Source organism: Somniosus microcephalus, chromosome 27 (assembly GCF_052327205.1).
Source record: "Somniosus microcephalus isolate GS21.2 chromosome 27, FLI_Smic_1.0, whole genome shotgun sequence".
In the NCBI taxonomy this organism is placed as follows: Eukaryota; Metazoa; Chordata; class Chondrichthyes; order Squaliformes; family Somniosidae; genus Somniosus; species Somniosus microcephalus.
The window spans coordinates 40,440,720-40,466,194 of NC_141013.1; the positions used below are offsets into that span (position 1 = coordinate 40,440,720).

The window sequence follows — 25,475 nt, forward strand, 5'->3', positions numbered from 1 at the left end:
CAGCAATGGAAAGGACTGTCCAGGGCTTTGAGGCCGCTATGGAAAGGACCGTTCAGAGCTTCGGACAATCCCTGCAAAGGTCTGTCCAGGGCTTGTCCAAGGCAGTGGAACGGACTGCTCCGGCCTTGTCCGAAGCAATGGAAAGAACTATCCAGGGCTTCTCTGAAGCACTGGCACCTGCCACACTTTCCTCACTGCTGCCACACAGTCACTTGCTGGCCTCGTCCACACTCAAATTGAGGCAACGCGAACTCTCACTGCTGCCATCCTATCTGCATCAGCCAGGATCACCCCGAGCCCTTCCAGTACCACAGGAGGCCATGAATCAGTGGAGCAGTTGATTGTGGCGGATGATCCGAACTGGTCCCCTCAGAGAGCCAGTGTGTCGTCCGACCATGGTGCAGGTGTCCTCTCTCGGCAGGTGAGCATTGCTCATGCCACCGCTGGAACGTCTGCAGTGCAGCTGCCACCACCTGCAGTGCACACTGCTTCCAGCCATGCTCAGATGAAGCAGCCAGCTTCCGCGCCCTCCAAGCCCAGAGGTCGTCCAGGCCGCCCTCAGGAGCTGCTGCGCTTCCAGACACTCAGCAGGCGTCCCCCAGCCTTGACGCCGCCACTGGGGTTCAATTACGTAGGAGCTGCAGGGAGGGAAGGGGCCGACCGCGAAAGAGAAGTCGGTCTCCATCAAGGGGCCAGCAGTAGAGGGAGGTGCTGAGACGTTTCTTTCTCCAAATTCAAGGACACCCTCACCTGTTGTGATTGTTTGTGATGGCTTGTTTAGTTTCGCGGCTTTGCCAGAGAGTTATCTGTTATTTTGTTAGTTATGGTTTCTGTTGACATGACGTTGTAATGCTGGAAGAAAGCACTTTTTTGACAATAAAGAAAATGTTTTATTTACAATGGTACTCCGAACTATTTACAATCATGGTGGCCTTCATAGGCTTTGTGCGAGCCGAAGTGCGCGGTACGAATGACACCCATCATTCCGTCAGAGGGGCCTAGAACCGAGTCCTTATGAGCCTCTGACGGACGGCCCTTCCAGTTTCAGGAGCCCTCCCATCTTCCTCCTCCTCTTCCTCCTCCTCCTCGTCCGCATGCTCCTCCTCCTCCTCCTCGTCCGCCTGCTCTTCCTCCTCCTCCTCCTCCTCCTCATCCACCTGCTCTGCTGGACCTTGAGGGTCGGCTGGCATTGGCTGGGTTTGTCGAATGGCCAAGTAGTGGAGCATGCAGCAGACAACGACGATGCGACCCACTTGCTCCGGCGAGTACTGCAGGACTCCCTCTGAATGGTCTAGACAGCAGAAACGCTGTTTGAGCACACCAATAGTGTGCTCCACAATGTTCCTGGTCGCCTGATGGCTGCTGTTGTAAAGCTCTTCTGCCGGGGTGGCGGGCAAACGGAGTGGGGTCATGAGCCATGGGCAGAGAGTATAGCCCTTGTCGCCAAGAAGCCAGCCTCGTGGGTGAGCCGGGCCCTCAAAAAGGTCAGAAACTGAGGTCTGCCGCAGGATGAGCGCATTGTGGCTGCTCCCAGGGAATTGTGCGTTGACCGCCATGATCATCTGCCGGTGGTCACAGACCAGCTGGACATTGAGGGAGTGGAACCCCTTGCGGTTGCAGAACTCCTCAGGATTCTGTAATGGCACCCGCAAAGCCACGTGTGTGCAATCAATGGCCCCCTGCACCATGGGGAAGTCCGCAATAGCAGCGAAGCCCTGCGCGCGCTCCCCCTGCTTCTCCAGGGTCACAGGGAAGGTGATGAATTCACGCCTCCTTCTATAGAGGGCAGCTGTCACTTGCCGGATGCAACAATGCACTGCAAATTGTGATATATTCGCGATGTCCCCAGTGGCTGACTGAAAGGATCCGCTGGCGTAAAAGTTGAGGGCAACAGTCACTTTGACGGCCACCGACAGAGAGGTCCTGCACCGTAGACGCGGCTGCAGATCTTCAGCAAGCAGGTGGCACAGCTCAGTCACAACCTCCTTACCGAATCTGAGCCTTCGCAGACACTGCTCCTCCGACATGGTAACGTATGACACCTGCTGCCTGAAAACCCTCTCAGCGTATCATCGAATTGGGCGACCTCCATTGCCCCTCCTCCTTCTGGCCAATTCCAGCCCTCTCTCCCGCCGTCTCTGTGCCCCTGCCAAATGTCCGGCCATGAGGACGTTCCCCTCCAAAGCAGCTCCCATTGCTATGCCAGACGGGTAAGACACAGTTAAGTCTAGCGCTCCAACTGCTCTGGACAGGGCTGCAGGTCCCAAGTCTCCGAAGGCTAAATCAGAAAATTACTGTGCAACAGAAGGTCAGCAACTCTCTCCAGCAACGATCAGAATGAACAGGTCAAGTGGCTGCAGCTTTTATATTAGAGCTGTCCCCTTTAAATAGCGCCCCCCGACTCCGAGAAGGGCCTGGGAACGTTCCATCCAACTGTCACTAATAGCACCAGGCGGAAAGGTTGCGGGCGCCACCGAATATCCGGTCCGGGGTGCCAAAAAGGCGTTGCACACTGAAATGACATCATGATCTGCCTGCGCACGCGAGCGCGCGCAAAGAGTTAGCGCAGGCGCTAAAAGGATACTCAATATGGGAGGTGGCGCTATCTTCATTGCGCCCGCCCAAACATTGGGTAACGCCCCAATTCTCGGGCTCTTTAGGCGCTAATCGCTGGCGCAACCAACCGAATTTCTAGGCCAAGGAGTTTTACGAGTAAGGCAGATGAATTGAAGGTGTTGATGAACACATGGAAGTATGATATTGTTGCAATCACAGAGACATGGTTGAGGGAGGGGCAGGACTGGCAGCTCAATATTCCAGGGTATAGAATATTCAGGCGAGACAGAGAGGGGTGTAAAAGAGGAGTGGGTGTCACAATATTAATCAAGGAGTCAATTACTGCAGTAAGGAGGGATATCTTAGCAGGTTGCTCTAATGAGGCCATATGGGTAGAACTTCAAAACAAAAAGGGGGCAAGCACTTTGCTGGGAGTGTACTATAGGCCCCCAAACAGTCAGGGGGAGATAGAGGAACAGATATGTAGGCAAATCTCAGAGAAGTGTAGAAATAATAGGGTAATAATAGTAGGGGATTTCAACTTCCCCAATATTAACTGGGATAGTCAAGTGTGAAAGGCTTAGAGGGTGCGGAATTCTTAAAGCGCATCCAGGAGAGCTTTTTGAGCCAGCATGCAGAAAGTCCTACAAGAGAGGGGGCAGTACTGGACCTAATTCTCGGGAATGTAGCCGGGCAAGTGGTAGAAGGGTCAGTAGGAGAGCATTTTGGTGACAGTGACCATAATTCGGTGAGATGTAAGGTAGTCATGGAAAAGGACAAAGATGGACCGAAATAAAAGTTCTAAATTGGGGGAAGGCCGATTTTAATATGATAAGGCAGGATCTGGCCAAAGTGGATTGGGATCAGCTACTTGCAGGAACATCCACATCAGAGCAGTGGGAGTCATTCAGAAAGGAAATAGAGAGAGTACAGCACCAACATGTTCCCGTAAAGGTCAAGGGAGGGAACCCTGGATGTCAAGGGATATACAAGAATGGATTAGGAAAAAAAGGGAGGCTCTTGGCAGATACAAAGGACCAAAAACAGTGGAAGCCCTAGAGGAGTATAAAAAGTACAGGGGGGTACTTAAAAAAGAAATTAGGAGAGCGAAGAGTGGGCATGAAAAAACACTGGCAGGCAAAATAAAGGAAAATCCCAAGGTGTTTATAAGTATACTAGCTGGGGAGCCTCGCGTTGCGAGGGCAATTTTGGGGCGCGAGGGCAATTTTGGGGCATTTGGTCTCCCTGCCCCTGTGTGTCCCCCCTCTCCCTGTCATGTCCTCTCCCTGTCCTATCCCTCCCTCCCCTCTCCCCCTCCCCTCCCCTCTCCCTCCCTCCCCTCCCTCCCCTCCCCTCCCCTGTCTCCCTCTCCCCGCCCACCCCTCCCCCACTCCCCCGCTCCCCCACTCCCCTCTGTCCCTCTCTCCAGCCCCTCCCCCTGCCTAGCGAGCCCCGCGTTGCGAGGGCAATTTTGGGGCGCGAGGGCAATTTTGGGGCGCGAGGGCAATTTTGGGGCGTTTGGTCTCCCTGCCCCTGTGTGACCCCCCTCTCCCTGTCATGTCCTCTCCCTGTCCTATCCCTCCCTCCCCTCCCTCCCTCCCCTCCCCTCTCTCCCTCCCCTCCCCTCCCCTCTCTCCCTCCCTCCCCTCTCTCCCTCCCCTCCCCTCCCCTGTCTCCCTCCCCTCCCCTGTCTCCCTCCCCTCCCGTCTCCCTCCCCTCCCGTCTCCCTCTCCCCCCCACCCCTCCCCTCCCCCACTCCCCCACTCCCTCCCCCACTCCCCCGCTCCCCCACTCCCCTCTGTCCCTCTCTCCGGCCCCTCCCCCTGCCTAGCGCCTGAGGTCCGGTGCCGTTGCTGAGGTCCCCCGCATATCGCGCGGCTGATGGACGGCCGCTGCGGGCGGGCGGGCAGCGCATGCGCGGTGAGTGTGGGCGGCGCATGTGCGGTGAGTGCGGGCGGCGCATGCGCGGTGAGTGCGGGCGGCGCATGCGCGGTCAGTGCGAGCGGCCCGCGGGAGCCGGCAAGGCCGTTAGCAAGCGGGAAACTTCGGGCGGCGCGCCCACGCTCCGTCCGCGACACCTGAGAGGGGGAAGTAGAGAGAGACAGAGAGGGAAGAGGAGAAGGAGAGAGAGGGAAGAGGAGAGAGGGAAGAGGAGAAGGAAAGAGAGGGAAGAGGAGAAGGAGAGAGAGAGAGGGAAGAAAGAGAGAGAGAGAGAGAAATTTTTTCAGCTTCAGGCCCCGAGTCCCCCCTGCGCGAGGGTGAGGAGGGGGGGGGGGGTTGCTAAACACAATATAAAACTCAAATAAATTGTTAAATTAATTGCCTAACACATAATTGAAATATTTACCTTAGTTCCCTAACACACAGAAAGTGTGGGGGAAAAAATCGTGGAAAATCAAGATGGCGGCCACTCACCTCGGTTCAGAAGGATAAGGCCCGCCCACACACGCACCGATTGGTCGACCGGTCAGGTCACCGAAGTGTAGGATTGGTCAATCGTCGAGTCACTCGACACTCAACTGTAGGAAGACCTCGACGTCAGACAGTCGCTAATGAGAGCAGAACGCTGAACGTTTTTGGGATACCGCGGGCGGGATTTTTGTCCGGACGAAACGTAAATAGGCCTATAACCGGTCCGGAATCGCAAGCTTTCTTTTGAGGCGACGCGCGCGTCGGTACGCTCTGTAACTTCCAAACGCATAGAGACCAGGCGGACAGACAGACAGACAGACAGACATCGGGACAGACAGAAGAGCCGCTTTATATATATAGACTAGCTGGGGAGCCCCGCGTTGCGAGGGCAATTTTGGGGTGCGAGGGCAATTTTGGGGTGTTTGGTCTCCCTGCCCCTGTGTGTCCCCCCTCTCCGTCATGTCCTCTCCCTGTCCTATCCCTCCCTCCCCTCTCTCCCTCCCCTCCCCCTCCCCTCTCCCTCCCCTCTCCCCCTCCCTCCCCCCCTCCCTCCCCCCTCTCTCCCCCCTCCCTCTCTCCCCCCTCCCTCCCTCCCCTCTCTCCCTCCCTCCCCCCCTCCCCTCCCCTGTCTCCCCCGCTCCCCCACTCCCCTCTGTCCCTCTCTCCGGCCCCTCCCCCTGCCTAGCGCCTGAGGTCCGGTGCCGTTGCTGAGGTCCCCCGCGTATCGCGCGGCTGATGGACGGCCGCTGCGGGCGGGCGGGCAGCGCATGCGCGGTGAGTGTGGGCGGCGCATGTGCGGTGAGTGCGGGCGGCGCATGCGCGGTGAGTGCGGGCGGCGCATGCGCGGTCAGTGCGAGCGGCCCGCGGGAGCCGGCAAGGCCGTTAGCGAGCGGGAAACTTCGGGCGGCGCGCCCGCGCTCCGTCCGCGACACCTGAGAGGGGGAAGTAGAGAGAGACAGAGAGGGAAGAGGAGAAGGAGAGAGAGGGAAGAGGAGAGAGGGAAGAGGAGAAGGAAAGAGAGGGAAGAGGAGAAGGAGAGAGAGAGAGGGAAGAAAGAGAGAGAGAGAGAGAAATTTTTTCAGCTTCAGGCCCCGAGTCCCCCCTGCGCGAGGGTGAGGAGGGGGGGGGGTTGCTAAACACAATATAAAACTCAAATAAATTGTTAAATTAATTGCCTAACACATAATTGAAATATTTACCTTAGTTCCCTAACACACAGAAAGTGTGGGGGGAAAAATCGTGGAAAATCAAGATGGCGGCCACTCACCTCGGTTCAGAAGGATAAGGCCCGCCCACACATGCACCGATTGGTCGACCGGTCAGGTCACCGAAGCGTAGGATTGGTCAATCGTCGAGTCACTCGACACTCAACTGTAGGAAGACCTCGACGTCAGACGGTCGCTAATGAGAGCAGAACGCTGAACGTTTTTGGGATACCGCGGGCGGGATTTTTGTGCGGACGAAACGTAAATAGGCCTATAACCGGTCCGGAATCGCAAGCTTTCTTTTGAGGCGACGCGCGCGTCGGTACGCTCTGTAACTTCCAAACGCATAGAGACCAGGCGGACAGACAGACAGACAGACAGACATCGGGACAGACAGAAGAGCCGCTTTATATATATAGACTAGCTGGGGAGCCCCGCGTTGCGAGGGCAATTTTGGGGCGCGAGGGCAATTTTGGGGTGTTTGGTCTCCCTGCCCCTGTGTGTCCCCCCTCTCCGTCATGTCCTCTCCCTGTCCTATCCCTCCCTCCCCTCTCTCCCTCCCCTCCCCCTCCCCTCTCCCTCCCCTCCCCCCCTCCCTCCCCCCTCTCTCCCCCCTCCCTCCCTCCCCTCTCTCCCTCCCTCCCCCCCCTCCCCTCCCCTGTCTCCCCCGCTCCCCCACTCCCCTCTGTCCCTCTCTCCGGCCCCTCCCCCTGCCTAGCGCCTGAGGTCCGGTGCCGTTGCTGAGGTCCCCCGCGTATCACGCGGCTGATGGACGGCCGCTGCGGGCGGGCGGGCGGCGCATGCGCGGTGAGTACGGGCGGCGCATGCGCAGTGAGTGCGGGCGGCGCATGCGCGGTCAGTGCGAGCGGCCCGCGGGAGCCGGCAAGGCCGTTAGCGAGCGGGAAACTTCGGGCGGCGCGCCCGCGCTCCGTCCGCGACACCTGAGAGGGGGAAGTAGAGAGAGACAGAGAGGGAAGAGGAGAAGGAGAGAGAGGGAAGAGGAGAGAGGGAAGAGGAGAAGGAGAGAGAGGGAAGAGGAGAAGGAGAGAGAGAGAGGGAAGAAAGAGAGGGAGAGAGAGAAATTCTTTCAGCTTCAGGCCCCGAGTCCCCCCTGCGCGAGGGTGAGGAGGAGGGGGGGGGGTTGCTAAACACAATATAAAACTCAAATAAATTGTTAATTAATTGCCTAACACATAATTGAAATATTTACCTTAGTTCCCTAACACACAGAAAGTGTGGGGGAAAAAATCGTGGAAAATCAAGATGGCGGCCACTCACCTCGGTTCAGAAGGATAAGGCCCGCCCACACACCGGTCAGGTCACCGAAGCGTAGGATTGGTCAATCGTCGAGTCACTCGACACTCAACTGTAGGAAGACCTCGACGTCACACGGTCGCTAATGAGATGCTAATGAGCGGAACGCTGAACGTTTTTGGGATACCGCGGGCGGGATTTTTGTCCGGCCGACACGTAAATACGCCTATGACCAGTCCGGAATCGCAAGCTTTCTTTTGAGGCGACGCGCGCGTCGGTACGCTCTGTAACTTCCAAACGTATAGAGACCAGGCAGACAGACAGACAGACAGACAGAAGAGCCGCTTTATATATATAGATTAAGGGCAAGAGGATAACCAGGGAAAGAGTAGGGCCCATTAGGGACCAAAGTGGCAATATATGTGTAGAGCCAGAAGATGTGGGTAAGGTTTTAAATTAATATTTTGCATCTGTGTTCACTATGGAGAAGGGTAGGGGGATTGTGATATATTTGAAGAAATTAGTATTGAGAGGGAGGAGGTACTAGCAGTTTTAGCAGGCTTAAAAGTGGATAAATCCCCAGGCCCAGACGAGACGTTGTGTGAGGCTGCTGTGTGAGGCTGCTGTGTGAGGCAAGGGAGGAGATTGCAGGGGCTCTGACACAAATTTTCAGAACCTCTCTGGCCACAGGGGAGGTGCCAGAGGACTGGAGAACAGCTAACGTAGAACCATTATTCAAGAAGGGTAGTAGGGATAAACCAGGGAATTACAGGCCAGTGAGCCTAACATCAGTGGTAGGGAAATTATTGGAAAAATTCTGAGGGACAGAATTAGTCTCCACTTGGAGAGGCAAGGATTAATCAGGGATAGTCAGCATGGCTTTGTCAGGGGGAAATCATGTCTAACCAATTTGATTGAATTTTTCGAGGGGGTGACTAGGTGTGTGGATGAGGGTAGTGCAGTTGATGTAGTCTACATGGACTTCAGTAAGGCTTTTGACAAAGTCCCACATGGGATACTGGTCAAGAAGGTAAGAGCTCATGGGATCCAGGGCAATTTGGCACATTGGATCCAAAATTGACTTAGTGGCAGGAGGCAGAGGGTGATAGTCGAAGGTTGTTTTTGTGACTGGAAGCCTGTGTCCAGTGGTGTACCGCAGGGATTGGTGCTGGGTCCCTTGCTGTTTGTAGTGTACATTAATGATTTAGATTTGAATGTATGAGGTATGATCAGTAAGTTCGCAGATGACACGAAAATTGGTGGAGTGTTAAATAGCGAGGAGGGAAACCACAGGCTACAGGACGATATAAACAGGTTGGTCAGATGGGCAGAACAGTGGCAAATGGAATTTAACCATGAAAAGTGTGTGCTGATGTATTTTGGGAGGACTAACAAGGCAAGGGAATACACAATGAATGGTAGGACCCTAGGAAGGATAGAGGATCAGAGGGACCTTGGTGTGCATGTACATAGATCCCTGAAGGCAGCAGGACAGGTAGATAAGGTGGTTAAGAAGGCATACGGGATACTTGCCTTCATTAGCTGAGACATAGAATATAAGAGCGGGGAGGTTATGATGGAGCTGTACAAAATGTTAGTTAGGCCACAGCTTGAATACTGTGCGCAGTTCTGGTCACCACACTATAGGAAGGATGGGATTGCATTGAAGAGGGTGCAGAGGAGATTCACCAGGATGTTACTTGGGCTGGAGAGTTTCAGCTATGAAGAGAGACTGGACAGGCTGGGGTTGTTTTCCTTAGAGCAGAGAAGGCTGAGGGGGGACCTGATTGAGGTGTACAAAATTATGAGGGTGTGGCGACACGCCACCACTGGACACAATCCGCTCACGGCGGTACGGACAGTTTAAGCAGACGCCCCCAACCGGGGGCCCTTTCCTCCAGCAACTTGTTTCCCACAGGGACAGGCTGCCGGGAGCACTTCCTGTCTGGGGAGTATTTAAGTCAGGCGCGGGCTCTTCCAGTTCCTGTTTTGCCATGAGGCTGAAATAAAAAGCTGTACTGTTTCACTGGCTCTGGTCTCGACTCCCACGTTTGCCACGGTATCTCAACACTGGTGACCCCGACGCTCAGGACGAATCCTAAGCTAGCATGGCGGATACAAACGCAGTCACGGTTAAATTACCAGACTTTTGGGAAAACTTGGCCGAAGCCTGGTTCGTTCAAGCCGAGTCCAGATTCCGGCTGAAAGGCATCACAGGCAACACCACGAAGTACGACTACCTCGTCTCCTCGCTCACGTACGCTACCGTCCCCAAAGTTTGGGCAGCGCTGCAGGGCCCACCACAGACTGGCAAGTACGAACATCTGAAGGCTGCGCTCCTTAAAAAATTTCAAACGTCCTCTTACCAGCGCCACTGCCAAATCCTTGACCTCCCCGGTCTCGGTGACGCTTCACCATCAGACCTGCTTTCCCACATGCTGTCCCTCGCGGACGACAAGCCCCCCGGCGCCCTCTTTCGCACGCTTTTCATTCGGCAGCTTCCCGCCAGCATCCGCCCGCTCATTGTGGAGTCCGGCTCCACGGATCTGAATGACATAGCAGAAAAGGCCGACCGGCTGCTCTCTGCACAGTCCGCGCGCGACGCCACGCCCGACCTCGCAGCAACGACCACGCGGTCTCCCCGGCCCACTAGGCCCGCCCGCCCTACCACTCCGGGCCACTGTTACTACCACACCCGTTTTGGCACTAGGGCCCAACGCTGCACGCCACCGTGTACCTTCAATTCCCCCCCGCACCGGCCCCCGCGATGGCCATGGGGCAAAAGGGGCCTCTACTGTACGTCACTGATGACAGAACCAACCGCCGATTTCTGTGCGACACAGGGGCCCAGCACAGCATCACCCCCGCCTCCGCCCTCGAAATCCAACGCGGCATACGAGGTATCACGCTGGCCGCCGCCAATGGCTCGGACATCCGCACATATGGCACCCGCATGGTCACGCTCGACCTCGCGGGCCGCCGCTACCGCTGGGAGTTCCTCACCGCCAAGGTCCTCTGCCCACTCATCGGCGCCGACTTCCTACGCGCCCACGGCCTCCTTGTCGACATTCCGAGGCACCGCCTCGTCGACGCCAACACTATGGCCACCATCCCCGGCGCCTTTACCCCGGACCGTTCGGCCGGCCTGACGACTTACTGCCTTGCCAGGGCCGTGGACGAATACTCGGCACTCCTAGCCGAGTTTCCCGCCCTCACCAACCCGACCTTTTCGGCCAAAGCCGCCAAACACGGGGTGGAGCACTATATTCCCACCACCGGCCCTCCAGTTTCTGCCCACGCCCGCAGGCTCAACCCGGCCAAGCTGGAAATCGCGCGGGCCGAGTTCACCACCATGGAACAACTCGGCATCATCCGCCGCTCCAGCAGCCCCTGGGCCTCGCCCCTCCACATCGCCCCTAAGCCCGGCGGAGGCTGGCGCCCTTGTGGGGACTACCGCCGCCTTAACGACGCCACCACCCCCGACCGATACCCGGTGCCTCACATCCAGGACTTCTCGGCCCGACTGGCCGGACGAACCGTCTTTTCCAAAGTCGACCTGGTGCGCGGTTACCACCAAGTCCCCGTACACCCCGCGGACATTCCCAAAACGGCCGTCATCACCCCATTTGGCCTGTTCGAGTTCCTGAGGATGCCCTTCGGCCTCAAGAATGCAGCCCAGGCTTTCCAGCGCCTTATGGACTCGGTCCTGCGGGACCTGAACTTTCTATTCATCTATCTAGACGACATTCTCGTGGCCAGCTCCTCCAAACAGGAACACCTCGAACACCTTCGCACCCTGTTCGGGCGCCTAGCCCAACACGGGCTCATCCTCAGCCCGGCGAAGTGCCAATTCGGCCTAACCGAGATCGATTTTCTCGGTCACCACATCACCCCTGCTGGGGCCGTCCCCCTGCCCAACAAGGTGCAGGCCGTCCAGCAGTTCCCCCACCCCACAACCATCAAGGGCCTCCAGGAGTTCCTCGGGATGGTGAACTTCTACAACAGGTTCATCCCCAGAGCTGCAGCCCTCATGAAGCCCCTATACGACTCCCTCCGTGGTAAATCCGGCAAGATGGCCGTAGCCTGGACCACTGACACGTCAGCCGCCTTCGGTGCCACCAAAAACGCGCTCGCCGACGCCACTCTGCTCGCGCACCCGAGGGCCGACGCCCGGGTCGCGCTCACCACCGACGCCTCCGACCACGCGGTCGGGGCCGTGTTCGAGCAGTGGGTTAATGGCGCGTGGCAGCCACTTGCCTTCTACAGCCGCCAACTGCGCCCCCCGGAGGTCAAATACTCCACTTTCGACCGCGAGCTTCTCGCGCTCCACCTGTCGGTCCGCCATTTCAGGTTCCTCCTGGAAGGCCGCCCCTTCACCGCGTACGTGGACCACAAGCCACTCACATACGCGATGGCCAAGCACACCGAACCCTGGTCCGCTCGGCAGCAATGCCAGCTCGCGGCCGTGTCCGAGTTTACCACGGACATCCAGCACGTCTCCGGTAGAGACAGCGTTGTCGCCGACTGCCTTTCCCGTCCCGCCATCTGCACGAATCACCTCGCGGTCGACTACGCGCAACTAGCAGCGGCCCAGCTCACGGACCCAGACCTCCTCTCGGCGGCTACCAGCCTGCCAGGGCTATGCCTAGCCAAGGTCGCGCACGGGCCCGAAGCCACGGCAGTTACTTGCGACATCACACTCAGCCAACCCAGGCCGGTCGTCCCTGAAACCTGGCGCCGCCGCGTCTTCGACGCGCTCCACGGGCTCTCCCACCCGGGTTCCCGCACGTCCGTCAAACTCCTCTCCCAGCGTTTCGTCTGGCGCGGCCTCAGCAGAGATGTTCGGACTTGGGCCACCTCCTGCCTCGCCTGCCAACGGGCTAAGGTACAACGGCATACAAAAGCACCCCTGGGAGATTTCGAGGTACCCAGCCGCCGCTTCGACCACGTACACGTCGACATCGTCGGGCCCCTGCCGCCATCGCAAGGCCAGACTTATCTCCTCACGATGGTCAACCGCTACACACGCTGGCCTGAGGCAGCGCCGCTGACCTCCACCACCACAGCCGACATCGCCAGGGCGTTCGTTAACACCTGAGTAGCGAGGTTCGGCGTACCGGCCGACATAACCTCCGACAGAGGCGCCCAGTTCACCTCCGAACTCTGGACGGCCACAGCACGCAACCTCGGTGTGACGCTCCACCGAACCACGGCGTACCACCCGCAGGCCAACGGGCTTTGTGAATGCTTCCACAGGTCACTCAAGGCCTCACTCCGCGCCGGCCTGCAGGACAGTACCTGGACTGACCGCCTACCGTGGGTACTACTAGGCCTACGCACCGCGGTCAAAGAAGACCTCCAGTCCTCGGCAGCGGAGTTAGTCTACGGACAACCGCTGCGCGCCCCAGGCGAATTCCTTCTGGAGGCTACCACGCCTTGGTCGGCCGACCAGCAGCGGCTCAACTCTTTCTCTTCCGCTCAGCAGTTCGCCCCACTTCCGGTCAACCGGCACGGCGAACTTGCAACTCACGTTCCGCCAAATTTACAGCAGGCGCACTTCGTCTTCGTGCGACACGACGCGCACCGCGGACCCCTGCGACCCCCGTACGACGGACCGTACGAAGTACTACAAACCGGGGACAAGGTCTTCAAGTTGCGACTCGGCGACAGGGTCGAGACAGTCTCCATCGACCGGCTCAAATCAGCACACACAGAACCAGGGGAACAGGTCCCCGTGGCCCGGCCTCCAACTAGAGGCCGTCCCGCCATCAAGCCAGCACAGCCGGCGGCGAACCGCCAGGCCCCGCCAACTAGACCGGCGATAACGCAGAGCCGCTGCGGCAGAACCGTCAGACCACCGTCACGACTCGTCCACTCCTCCTAAGCGGATTCTGGGGGGAGCTCTGTGGCGACACGCCACCACTGGACACAATCCGCTCACGGCGGTACGGACAGTTTAAGCAGACGCCCCCAACCGGGGGCCCTTTCCTCCAGCAACTTGTTTCCCACAGGGACAGGCTGCCGGGAGCACTTCCTGTCTGGGGAGTATTTAAGTCAGGCGCGGGCTCTTCCAGTTCCTGTTTTGCCATGAGGCTGAAATAAAAAGCTGTGCTGTTTCACTGGCTCTGGTCTCGACTCCCACGTTTGCCACGGTATCTCAACAAGGGGCATAGATAGGGTAGATAGAAAGGAACTTTTCCCCTTAGTAGAGGGGTCAATAACCAGGGGGCATAATTTGAAGGTAAGGGGCAGGAGGTTTAGAGGGGATTTGAGGGAAAACTTTTTCAGCCAGAAGGTGGTTGGAATCTAGATCTCACTGCCTGAAAGGGTGGTAGAGGCAGGAACCCTCACAACATTCAAGAAGCATTTAGATGAGCACTTGAAATGCCATAGCGTACAAGGCTACGGACCAAGTGCTGGAAAATGGGATTAGAATAGACAGGGCTTGATGGCCGGCGCGGACACGATTGGCTGAAGGGCCTCTTTCTGTGCTGTATAACTCTATGGGGGAAAAATTCAGTTGGTTTGCGCCTCCTGTTAGCGCCTTAAGAGGGCGATAATGGGGCGCAAAGCAACTAGCACCCGGGCGCGGCGATGTTTGCGCTGCTCACGAAATTAACTAGACATTTTGCGGCAGCATGAAACACTACCGCCACGATCTCCTGCGCCGGCAGATCGTGACATCAGTCGAGTGCGCAACGACCCGGTAGCACCCCGGACCGGATATTGAGTGGCGCCCCCCTGCCTTACCGCCTGCCGCTAGCAACGAGGGGAGCATTTTGCAGTCAGAAAGGGACTGGGGGAGCGCTATTTAAAGGCGACCGCTTCCTGCCTTTTTTTATCAGTGACATCTTTGCACCACGCATTCTGAGAGAGAGAGAGAGAGACTTCTGGGGAGATTCAACGCTGTGTGAAGGAGTTTTGAGTACTGAGCAGCACTTTGCAAGTTTATTTTGATTTGCCCTTGCTTCGCCAGCGCTCTGAGGTAACGCCTCACTCCTCGGCCTTTGCGCCTTAAGACAGGTATGAAGCGCCTGATTTAGCGCACCAATCACCTCCAGGGGCGATAAAAGCCAAGTTTGCTGTCGGAGGCGATACTTAGCGCCAGGCGCTAAACTTTGCGCACGGCCGATACTGAATTTTCCCCCTATATTTTTAGAATTGTCTCACAGAGTATTTCTGTATCAACCTCGCGAACTCAATTTCTGTCCACTCTTTTGTGAGGAGTTGCAGAATTCTGGGGGGTATTCCGGACCCTCATAATATCCAGAAGGTTGCAGTCTAGTTAAACTTATTAAAAGTGCTATCTGGAGGATGGTAACATCTTTACGACGTTCCTTTTCTTTAGGGAGAGATAGTCTGAACCTTTAGACCCAATTAAGCGTCTTATAGAATTTGGCTATCTTTAACTTTAGTTAGCATCATTTCACACTGTGCACTATTACAACATCTTTTCACATTGTGCACTATTACAGCATCATTTCACATTGTGCACTATTACAGCATCATTTTCCATGGTGCACTATTACAGCCTCATTTTGCACTCACTATTACAACATAATTTCACACTGTGCACTATTACAGCCTCAGTTCAAACTCACTATCACAGCATAATTTCACATTGTGCAATATCACAGCTTCATATCACACTCTGCAATATTACAGCATGATTTCACACTGTGCACTATCACAGCATCATTTCACACTGTGCACTATTACAGCATATTTAAAAAACACTATTACATCATTTTTAACAGCGCACTTTCACAGTTTCATTTTACACTGTACACTATTACAGCATCATTTCAAACTGTGCAATATTAGAGCATCATTTCACACTCACTATTACAGCATAATTTCACACTCACTATTACAGCATTATTTCACATGGTGCACTTTTACAGCATCATTTCACACTCACTATTACAGTATCATTTCACACTGCAATATTATAGCATCACTTCACACTGTGCACTAATACAGCATCACTTCACACTGTGCACTAATATAGCATCATTTTGCACTGTGCACTATTACAGCATCATTTCACACTGTGCAATATTACAGCATCATTTCACACTGTGCACTGTTACAGCATCATTTAATATTCACTATTACAGCATCATTTCTAACTGCGCACTATCATGGCTTCATTTCACATTGTGCAATATCACAGCTTCTTATCACACTCTGAAATATTACAGCATCATTTCACCTTCACTATTACAACATAATTTCACACTTCACTATTACAGCATCATTTCACACTGTTCACTAATACAGCATCATTTCTAACTGTCCACAATCACAGCATCATTTTACATTGTGCAATATTACAACATCATTTCACACTGTGCACTATTACAGCATCATTTCACACTGTGCAATATTACAGCATCATTTCACACTCACTATTACAGCATCATTTCACACTCACTACAGTATTACAACATTATTTCACATGGTGCACTTTTACATCATCATTTCACACTCACTATTACAGTATCATTTCACACTGTGCACGATTACAGCATCAATTTGCACTGTGCACTATCACAGCATTATTTCAAACTGTGCACTATCACAGCTTCATATCACACTCTGCAATATTACAGCATCATTTCACACTTACTATTACAGCATTATTTCACACTGTGCACTTATATAGCATCATTTCACACTGTGCAATATTACAGCTTTGTTTCACACTCTGCAATATTACGGCCTCCTTGCACACTTACTAATACAGCATGAGTTCACACTGTGCACTATTACAACATAATTTCATACTGTGCAATAATAGAGCATCATCATTTCACAATCACTATTACAGCATCATTTCACCCTGTGCACTAATACAGCATCATTTTGCACTGTGCACTGTTACAGCTTCAGTTCAAACTCACTATCACAGCATCATTTCACACTAGTGTTATAGGGTGAGAAATTCAGTATCGCCCCATTTGGGGCGCAATTATCAGCTGGGCACAAAGATTAGCGCCTGGCATTAATTATTGCCCCCGACAGCAAACTTGGCTTTTATCGCCCCTGGAGGTGATTGGAGCACTAAATCAGGCGCTTCACACCTGTCTTAAGGTGCAAAGGCCGAGGAGCGAGGCGCTACCTCAGAGCGCGGGCGAAGCTCATGTGATGTCAGTCAGCAATGGAACACAGACACACTGGTGCCGGCCAGTTCTTAAAGGGGAGTTCTGACGAAAGGTCATCACCTGAAACGTTAACTCTATTTCTCTCTTCACAGATGCTGCCTGACCTGCTGTGTATCTCCAGCATTTTCTGTTTTTATCTTAAAGGGGAGGGTTGATCTTGCTCTCCATCCACATCCTGTTCATTGCAGCCTTGAATCTCGGCCTGGAGAGACCTGTACAACAAATCTGCTGGAAAGAACAATGGAGAGACCCAGGGAAAAAGAGCTCAGAGTGCAGCCCCCACAGTCTCTTCTAAATCGATACAAGGAAGGGCAAATCAAAATAAACCTGCAAAGTGCTGCTCAGTACCCAAAACTCACTCACACAATGTTGAATCTCTCCAGAAGTCTCTCTCTCTCTCTCTCTCTCTCTCAGAATGCGTGGTGCAAGAATGTCACCAACAAAAAAAGGCAGGAAGCGGTCGCCTTTAAATAGCGCTCCCCCAGTTCCTTCCTGACTGCAAAACGCTCCCCTCGTTGCTAGCGGCAGGCGGTAAGGCAGGGGGCGCCACTCAATATTCGGTCCAGGGCGCTAATGGGGCGTTGCGCACTTGACTGACGGCACAGTCTGCCGGCGCAGGAGATCGTGGCGGTAGTGTTTAGCGCTGCCGCAAAATGTCTAGTTAATTTTGCGAGTGGCGCAAACATCACCACGCTCGGGCACTAGTTGCTTTGCGCCCCATTAGTGCCCTCTTAAGGCGCTAACGGGAGGTGCAAACAACCGAATTTTTCCCCCCTATAGTTTTATTTAAGAGCCGACATACAGTTAACAGCTTTTGAGTCAATCGCAACATTAACAGTTCAAAAACAAATAGCTTGCTTACATTTCTTATTTCTCAGAGATCCTTATTTTCAAATCTTTGTTACATTTCTACATTTCTTATTTATTTCTAAATCCAGAACATCCACCAAAATCAAATACCTTGATTACCCAAATTTCATAGTTAAAAACTTACAGAGCGTGCCTGTGAAGTTGAGAAACGCTTGCTCTTCCAGTAACTTCTGACTTTTCATCTGAAAAGCTCTTATTTTTATACTCTTTTTTCAATGGTATCTCCTTTGAAGTTTTCTGCTGATGTAAGCTAATTATCTTTATTCATTCTTTGTGTTGACTTCTTTCTATTCTTACTGCCATTTCAGCTGCCAACTCTCAGACTTCTGTCTCTACCTTTAGGTGTTCCAAAACGTATCATAAAATGGCTACAACAGATTTATCTTTTGATGCCATTCTTATCGAAGGCCTTCCATTCAATTCTTAATATTGGCTTAACTGTTTATTAGCAGACGTTGTGTCTTCGTGGTGTTCCAAGTTCAATGCAAACACAATGTAATTGCTTGGTATATCTATTGAAGTCATATTTTCAAAGTGTTCTGTAGGTATATTTACAATATGTAAATTAAAGACACTTCAACTAGGGTGGTTACTTGTTTTCTAGCTATCTCAATGGTTATATTATAGTCTTATGTCTCCTGTCTTTCAAGTTTAACATAAAAACTATTTGACCAGCAGGTGTTTCTTTTACTTGATGTCATCTTTTCAAAGGCACATTACTCTTTTAATGTTTCTGTGTTCCTGTTCAACATGTTAGTTTTTAACACTTTAAACTGGGCATTTCATTGTGTTCCCTCCAAACTTCAGACTCTCTGGAAGCAACAAACTGCTATTTCCATAGGGCCATTGTTTTAGTGTTTTTAACCAATTCCCACTTCAAAAGCTTGTGGTGTTTAGAACTTTGTTAACACCTGATCTTTATCTCAGAAGCCTGTATTTCTGTTTACAGCTTGTGTCTCTGAGGTTTTTTAACATTTTTAAATGCAATTTCTCATATTTTAATAATATCAGAAGGTTCATAGGATGGTGTATTTTTCTGAATTATGGCATATTCCATCACAAAATGATGTGACAGTGTGCAGTTAGAAATGATGTTGTAATAGTGAGTGCGAACTGAGGCTGTAATAGTGCACCAAGTGAAATGATGCTGTAATAGTGCACAATGTGAAATGATGCAGTAATAGTGCACAATGTGAAATGATGCAGTAATAGTGCACAATGTGAAATGATGCAGTAATAGTGCACCAAGTGAAATGATGCTGTAATAGTGCACAATGTGAAATGGTGCTGCAATAGAGAGTGTGAAATGATGCAGTAATAGTGCACCAAGTGAAATGATGCTGCGTTAGTGCACAATGTGAAATGGTGCTGTAATAGTGCACCAAGTGAAATGATGCTGTAATAGTGCACCATGTGAAATGATGCTGTAATAGTGCACCATGTGAAATGATGCTGTAATAGTGCACCAAGTGAAATGATGCTGTAATAGTGCACCATGTGAAATGATGCTGTAATAGTGCACAATGTGAAATGATGCTGTAATAGAGAGTGTGAAATGATGCAGTAGTAGTGCAGTGTGAAATGATGCTGTGATAGTGAGTGAAACAATGCAGTAATAGTGCACAGTGTGAAATGATGCAGTAATAGTGCACAGCATGAAATGATGCAGTAATAGTGCACAGTGTGAAATGATGCCTTGATAGTGCGCAGTGTGAAGTTATGCTGTGATAGTGTGCTGTATGAAATGGTGCTGTAATAGTGAGTGTGAAATGATGCTGTTATAGTGCACCATGAGAAATGATGCGGTACTAGAGCACAATGCGAAATTATGCTGTAATCGTGCAAAGTGAGGAATGATGCTCTAATAGTGAGTGTGAAATGATGCCATACTAGTGCAGCATATGACATCATGCTGTGATAAAGCGCAGTGTGAAAATATGCTGTGATAGTGCGCAGTTAGAAATGATGCCGTAATAGTGAGTGTGAAATGATGCTGTGATAGTGTGCAGTTAGAAATTATGCTGTAATAGGGAATGTTAAATGATGCTGTAATAGTGCACAGTGTGAAATGATGCTGTAATAGTACACAGTGTGAAATGATGCTGTGATAGGGCGCAGTGTGAAATAATGCTGTAATAGTGCACAGTGTGAAATGATGCTGTGATAGTGCACAGTGTGAAATGATGCTGTGATAATGCACAGTGTGAAATGATGCTGTGATAGTGCACAGTGTGAAATGATGCTGTAATAGTGTACAGTGTGAAATTATAATGTGATAGTGCACAGTGTGAAATGGTGCTGTAATAATGTACAGTGTGAAATGCTGCTGTGATAGTACACAGTGTGAAATGATGCTGTGATAGTGCGCAGTTGGAAATTGATGCTGTAACAGTGCACAATGTGAAATTATGCTGTGATAGTGCACAGTGTGAAATTGAAGGGATAATTACTAGTCCTAGCCCTTTTTGGGCTACCCAAGATCAGGCGTATTCCCCAGACATTCACCTTCAACTAAAGTTAAAGATAGTCGAATTCTATAAGATGCTTAATTGGGTCTAAAGGTTCAGACTATCTCTCCCTAAAGGAAAGGAACATCGTGAAGATGTTACCATCCTCCAGATAGAAATGATGCTGTAATAGTGCAAAATGAGGAATGATGATCTAATAGTGAGTGTGAAATTATGCTGTAATAGTGCAGCATGTGATATCATGCGGTGATAAAGTGCAGTGTGAAAATATGCTGTGATAGTGCACAGTGTGAAATGGTGCTGTAATGATGCACAGTGTGAAATGATGCTGTAATAGTGAGTGTGAACTGAAGCTGTAATCGTGCACAGTGTGAAGTGATGCTGTAGTAGTGCACAATGTGAAATGATGCTCTGATAGTGCGCAGTTAGAAATGATGCTGTAATAATGAGTGTTAAATGATGCTGTAATAGTGCACAGTGTGAAATTATGCTTTAATAGTGTACAGTGTGAAATGATGCTGTAATATTGGACAGTCTGAAATGATGCTGTAATAGTGAGTGTGATATGAAGCTGTGATAGTGCACAGTGTGAATGCTGCTATAATAGTGCACAGCGTGAAATGAAGCTGTAATAGTGCACAGTGTGAATGATGCTGTAAAAGTGAGTGAAATGAGGCTGTAATAGTGCACAGTGTGAAATGATGCTGTAATAGTGAGTATGAAATGAGGCTGTAATAGTGCACAGTGTGAAATGATGCTGTAATAGCACACAGCATGAAATGAAGCTGTAATAGTGCACAGTGTGAAATTATGCTGTAATAGTGCACGGTGTGAATGATGCTGTAAAAGTGAGTGTGAAATGATGCTGTAATAGTGCACAGTGTGAATAATGCTGTAAAAGTGAGCGAAATGAGGCTGTAATAGTGCACAGTGTGAAATGAGGCTGTAATAGTGAGTATGAAATGAGGCTGTAATAGTGAACAGTGTGAAATGATGCTGTGATAGTGCACCGTGTGAAATGATGCTGTAATAGTGCACCATGTGAAATTATGCTGTAATAGTGAGTATGAAATGAGGCTGTAATAGTGCACAGTGTGAAATTATGCTGTAATAGTGAGCATGAAATGAGGCTGTAATAGTGCACAGTGTGAAATGATGCTGTAATAGTGCACCATGTGAAATTATGCTGTAATAGTGAGTATGAAATGAGCCTGTAATAGTGCACAGTGTGAAATGATGCTGTAATAGTGAGCATGAAATGAGGCTGTAATAGTGCACAGTGTGAAATGATGCTGATTCTCTGGTGCTTTTGTTACAGACAAGCCAAAGAGATTGTGCTGAAGTATGAAGGCAGGTTGACAAGGACAAGAGGCTATCAGGCAGCAGGGGCAGAAGTAAGTTGATTTTGGCACTGGGAGAACAGCCCTTAATTGAAATGTCCTGTGGAAGGCTTTTAAACTAAGTCCAAAGCAGTTGTTCCGCCTGCAGTAATTAAGCGAGTCCCATCCTTTGAATATTTATAACATTGTTGTGCTAAAGGTTTGATTAAGATGTTCGGTGTCTTGTAATAAAGGCGTCTCTCGTTACAATATTAAATGACCTTCATGTTATATACCTCAGTTAATCAATTATATATCTAAACGGTGAAATATTGAATCCTTTGATGTTTTGAAGTCTGTTTTAATAAATCTTTAGATTGGGCTCGTTGTCAACTTTTATGATTGATTGAAATGATGGTTATAATGTTTGTTTTGGTCCTCCTCTCATATTTGAGCTAGTTTGTAGAAGGTCTGGGCTGATAGTGTGGTGTTGCAACACTTACTCCCAATCTCTGTGTTAAATTTTAGATGTGGAAAAAATTTGGGAGACTGGTATACAATATAACAGTGCTTTTCATCCCTTGGGAAATGAGAATAAAGAAAATAGAAAGTAAGTAAATCGTGCAAAAGCTTAAAAATGTGTGTTTTGTCAGGTAGTTGTTTGATTCACTCCCTCCTGTGCCAATTGCCAGGCACTGCACGGTAACCCTCTCTTACTGTGGCACCGACTGAAAAGTGAAACTAAAGAAATCTAAAAGTCTTGGGGGACAAAACAGGCGTTACGGGATTGGCCGCGCGTTATACGCAGCGCCTGATGTTTAATTCCGTTGACTGCAATGGAACTGACGATCAGGCGCTGCGTATAACGGGCGGCCGATCCCGTACCGCCCACTTTGCGCCACTGCCCCGAGACGAATGCTCATTGTATTCAAGCGGTGGGTGTTAGTTGGGGACTGTCTTGTGGGAGTAGGCTGGGGAAGGATTGCAAGCTTATCTTGGGGTTCACAGTACGTAATCCGTGTCTCTGTAAATAAAGGCTTGTAAGCAACTAAAGACTAGGCTGTAGTCTTCCATCCTTCACCAACTGGCCATCCAACTTTTACAACAAATTTCTACCCCCTGCCGCAATGGTAAACAGAAAACTCACAGTATCATTCGAACTTTTAGTTCACCTGGAAAAGGCACAGGATAATGTGTGAATCTCGTTATATGGTTCTTGCACTCATGTTATATTATATTATATTATCCTCTACCTCATCATGTCACACTAATTTGTATGAGCGCTGGCTAACAGAAGGCAGCTGTGTGTGGGCTACAACATTTATAATGGGGAACTGGGTGGTGCAATGGGTTAGTTTTCACCACTAGGACCTGGGTTCCAATCTAACCCAGGCTGAAGGATTGAAAGTCTTCTCCAACTGTACGATCTCAAGTGAAATGAGTTTGGACAACTCAATCTCTAGTGGGCATAGTTTACTCTGTCTCACTAAGAGAGCTCACCAGGTGCCTGGTATAGGAATCGGTGAGCAATGTTATATTGGTGTGATAAGGCTGCGGTTTTGAGGTTGGGGTTGAGGCACATTGTTGGGACAGAATGGAGGAGGTTTTATTCTGCAGCTGTCTGTGTACCTGACCTGGGAACAATTGATGCTGGCACTGGGTACCTGAAGTGGGCAGAGTTCCAATCCCCACACATCCCTTGTTCTGAGGAGGAAAATAGTGCATGTTAACATATATCAAATGATACGGTTTGAAAAGCAAACACCAGAGCTTACTACTAATTTGGAGTTGAGGTTGAAGATCAGCCGTGATCTTATTGAATGGTGGAGCAGGCTCGAGGGGCAAAATGGCATACTCCTGCTCCGATCTGTTATGTTCTTAATAAGACATTGCACCACTAGAAGTGAACTGCTGTTGTGTGTGTTATTGAAATCTTTTGTCATTGTTAGGTCACTTTGGCTCTGGAGTTGCTTCTTATTTTATCTTTTTGAGATGGATGTTTGGCATCAACATAGTGCTGACTATAATGACCGGAGCATTTGTTATATTACCAGAGGTAGGTGTGTACTGCATGGAGTAGCTGAACGTGTCTTGTTTGAAGTTGAGATATGTCCAAAACTCCGCTGCCAGTATCTTGTCCCACTCCTGTCCATACTGATTTGTACCAGCTCCCTGTCCCCCATTGTATATACTGGGGGTGGTTTTCACTTTTGGTAGGTGCGTAACGCTGGCGGTAGCAGATCGACCACCCGTTATACAGCCCGCCCAAATTTCCCGCCATTGGTTGCCCGATGCATCTACCCTCACAGGGCCCCGCCTTCCCACGGCTAATTGGAAAGCGACAGACTCTTCGTTATCCGATTGGATGGTTCCTGACTGTCAGTCAAATGGCCTTTTTTCCTCCATCTCCAATATTTTTATAACTAATAGTGTTTAAAGATAATGAAAGAAACACTTTCTTTATCGCCCCTATGATTTCTCTCCCGGGTTTTGCTCTCAGCAGTGTCCAGGAGATTAATCTTGAATTCCTGGAGCCTCCAGGACTATCCTGGAGGGTTGGCGACCCCTCTGTGGCCTCACCCACCCTACTTCTGCAACCTCCTCCAGCCGTATGTACCCATCTGCCTCCAGCCTCCCGACTGTTTCCCCCTTCTTGCCGCTCCTCCATCTGTGGCAGTGCCCCCAGCTGTCTCCGTCCAACTCTCTTCCTGAACTCCTCTATCTCGTTGCTGCTCTGGCCCTCTTTAAAAGTCTTCTCAAGCACCGCCTCGCCAGTCATCTCTCCAGACTCTCCTACAACGGCCCAGTCTCTGTTTCTTTTCTCCCCTGCAAAGCACCTTGGCACACTTTCTACATCAAAGGTGTTCGATAAAGTCAAGTTGTTGCTGTAAATTGAACTCAAAGGAAAGCCGGTTAGAGCAACTCACTCAGTTAGAGCAAGATTTGGAATAGCATGAATGTTTCAGTCAATATTACAAAAAGAGGCATATTCTGTAATTCGAAGAACTTTTTAAAGTAATATTTTACCATGTTGTATTGTGTGTCACCAGCTTGCAAACATCAATTCCCTTTTCAATCAGTCTGATATCTGGAGCCATCAGCTCAGTAAAGTCAGTAATGTGATTGCACCTGTTTTGTTTTTCTTTGCCAGCTTTTAGCAGGTGCTCCATTTGGAAGTATTCCCAGTAAGACTATCCCTGCAGGATACGTCACGTCCGCACAAGATCTGGACACCATCTGGTCACTCGGGGTAAGCCTGTCAACATCTTTTATTACTTTGCCAATATTACACCCCAGTGAATTGCTCAACCATTTCATTAAGCCAGTGCCTTACTCTGACTTTCATTCTGTCCATTCTGTGCAGGGCTACCTCCAATATTCTGTTATGTTTTACGGCTACTATGGCAATGAGAGGAAGATTGGGAGGGCAGGCTATCGTTTGCCGCTGGCCTACTTTATGGTTGGAATGGCCGTGTTTGCCTACAGCTTCGTCATCCTCCTGCGAAAGTAATCATTCTAACACACACCTATAATACCAGCATGAATTTCTAGTTATTTGGCGTATTTTCTGTTGGTTTTGCAATGTTTCATTGACTATATATTTTTTCATTCCTGGGATGTGGGCGTCGCTGGCAAGGCCAGCATTTATTGCCCATCCCTAGTTGCCCTTGAGAAGGTGGTGGTGAGCCGCCTTCTTGAACCGCTGCAGTCCGCGTGGTGAAGGTACTCCCACAGTGCTGTTAGGGAGGGAGTTCCAGGATTTTGGCCCAGCGACGATGAAGGATCGGTGATATACTTCTAAGTCAGGGCGGTGTGTGACTTGGAGGGGAACTTGGAGGTGGTGGTGTTCCCATGCGCCTGCTGCCCTTGTCCTTCTAGGTGGTAGAGGTCGCGGGTTTGGGAGGTGCTGCCGAAGAAGCCTTGGCGAGTTGCTGCAGTGCATCTTGTACGGGGAGGAGGGGAGGTTGCGGGGAAAACTCGGCATGGCCGATCTTAATGACAGGACCTCATTTAAATAATCCGCTGCAAACTCCCGCCTGTCAGTCGGCCAGATTGCCAGCGTGCTCGGCAGGTGGACGGGAGCACAGACAAGCGGCAGGAGGCCACAGCCAGAGATCCCGGCAGCCAGTACAGGAGGAAGGCCCTGAGTCACCATTGGTGGGGGCGATGGATGATGACCAGGCTGTGAGCCAGGCTGGGGGAGGCCGAAGGCTTCTGTGCGAG

At 50.8% G+C, this 25,475-nt stretch overlaps 1 protein-coding gene across 2 annotated transcripts in view; it reads left to right on the forward strand.

Annotated features, from left to right (window-relative positions):
* The window catches only part of tmc3 (transmembrane channel like 3), a 146,532-nt gene that overhangs the window by 24,957 nt on the left and 96,100 nt on the right, over nucleotides 1–25,475 (forward strand). For both annotated transcript variants that reach the window (XM_085968870.1, XM_085968871.1), the window contains exons 3-7: nucleotides 21,251–21,326; nucleotides 21,780–21,861; nucleotides 23,201–23,307; nucleotides 24,403–24,501; nucleotides 24,616–24,758. In XM_085968870.1, the coding sequence (XP_085824996.1) occupies nucleotides 21,251–21,326; nucleotides 21,780–21,861; nucleotides 23,201–23,307; nucleotides 24,403–24,501; nucleotides 24,616–24,758 (507 nt within the window). The remainder of the gene's footprint in view (nucleotides 1–21,250; nucleotides 21,327–21,779; nucleotides 21,862–23,200; nucleotides 23,308–24,402; nucleotides 24,502–24,615; nucleotides 24,759–25,475) is intronic.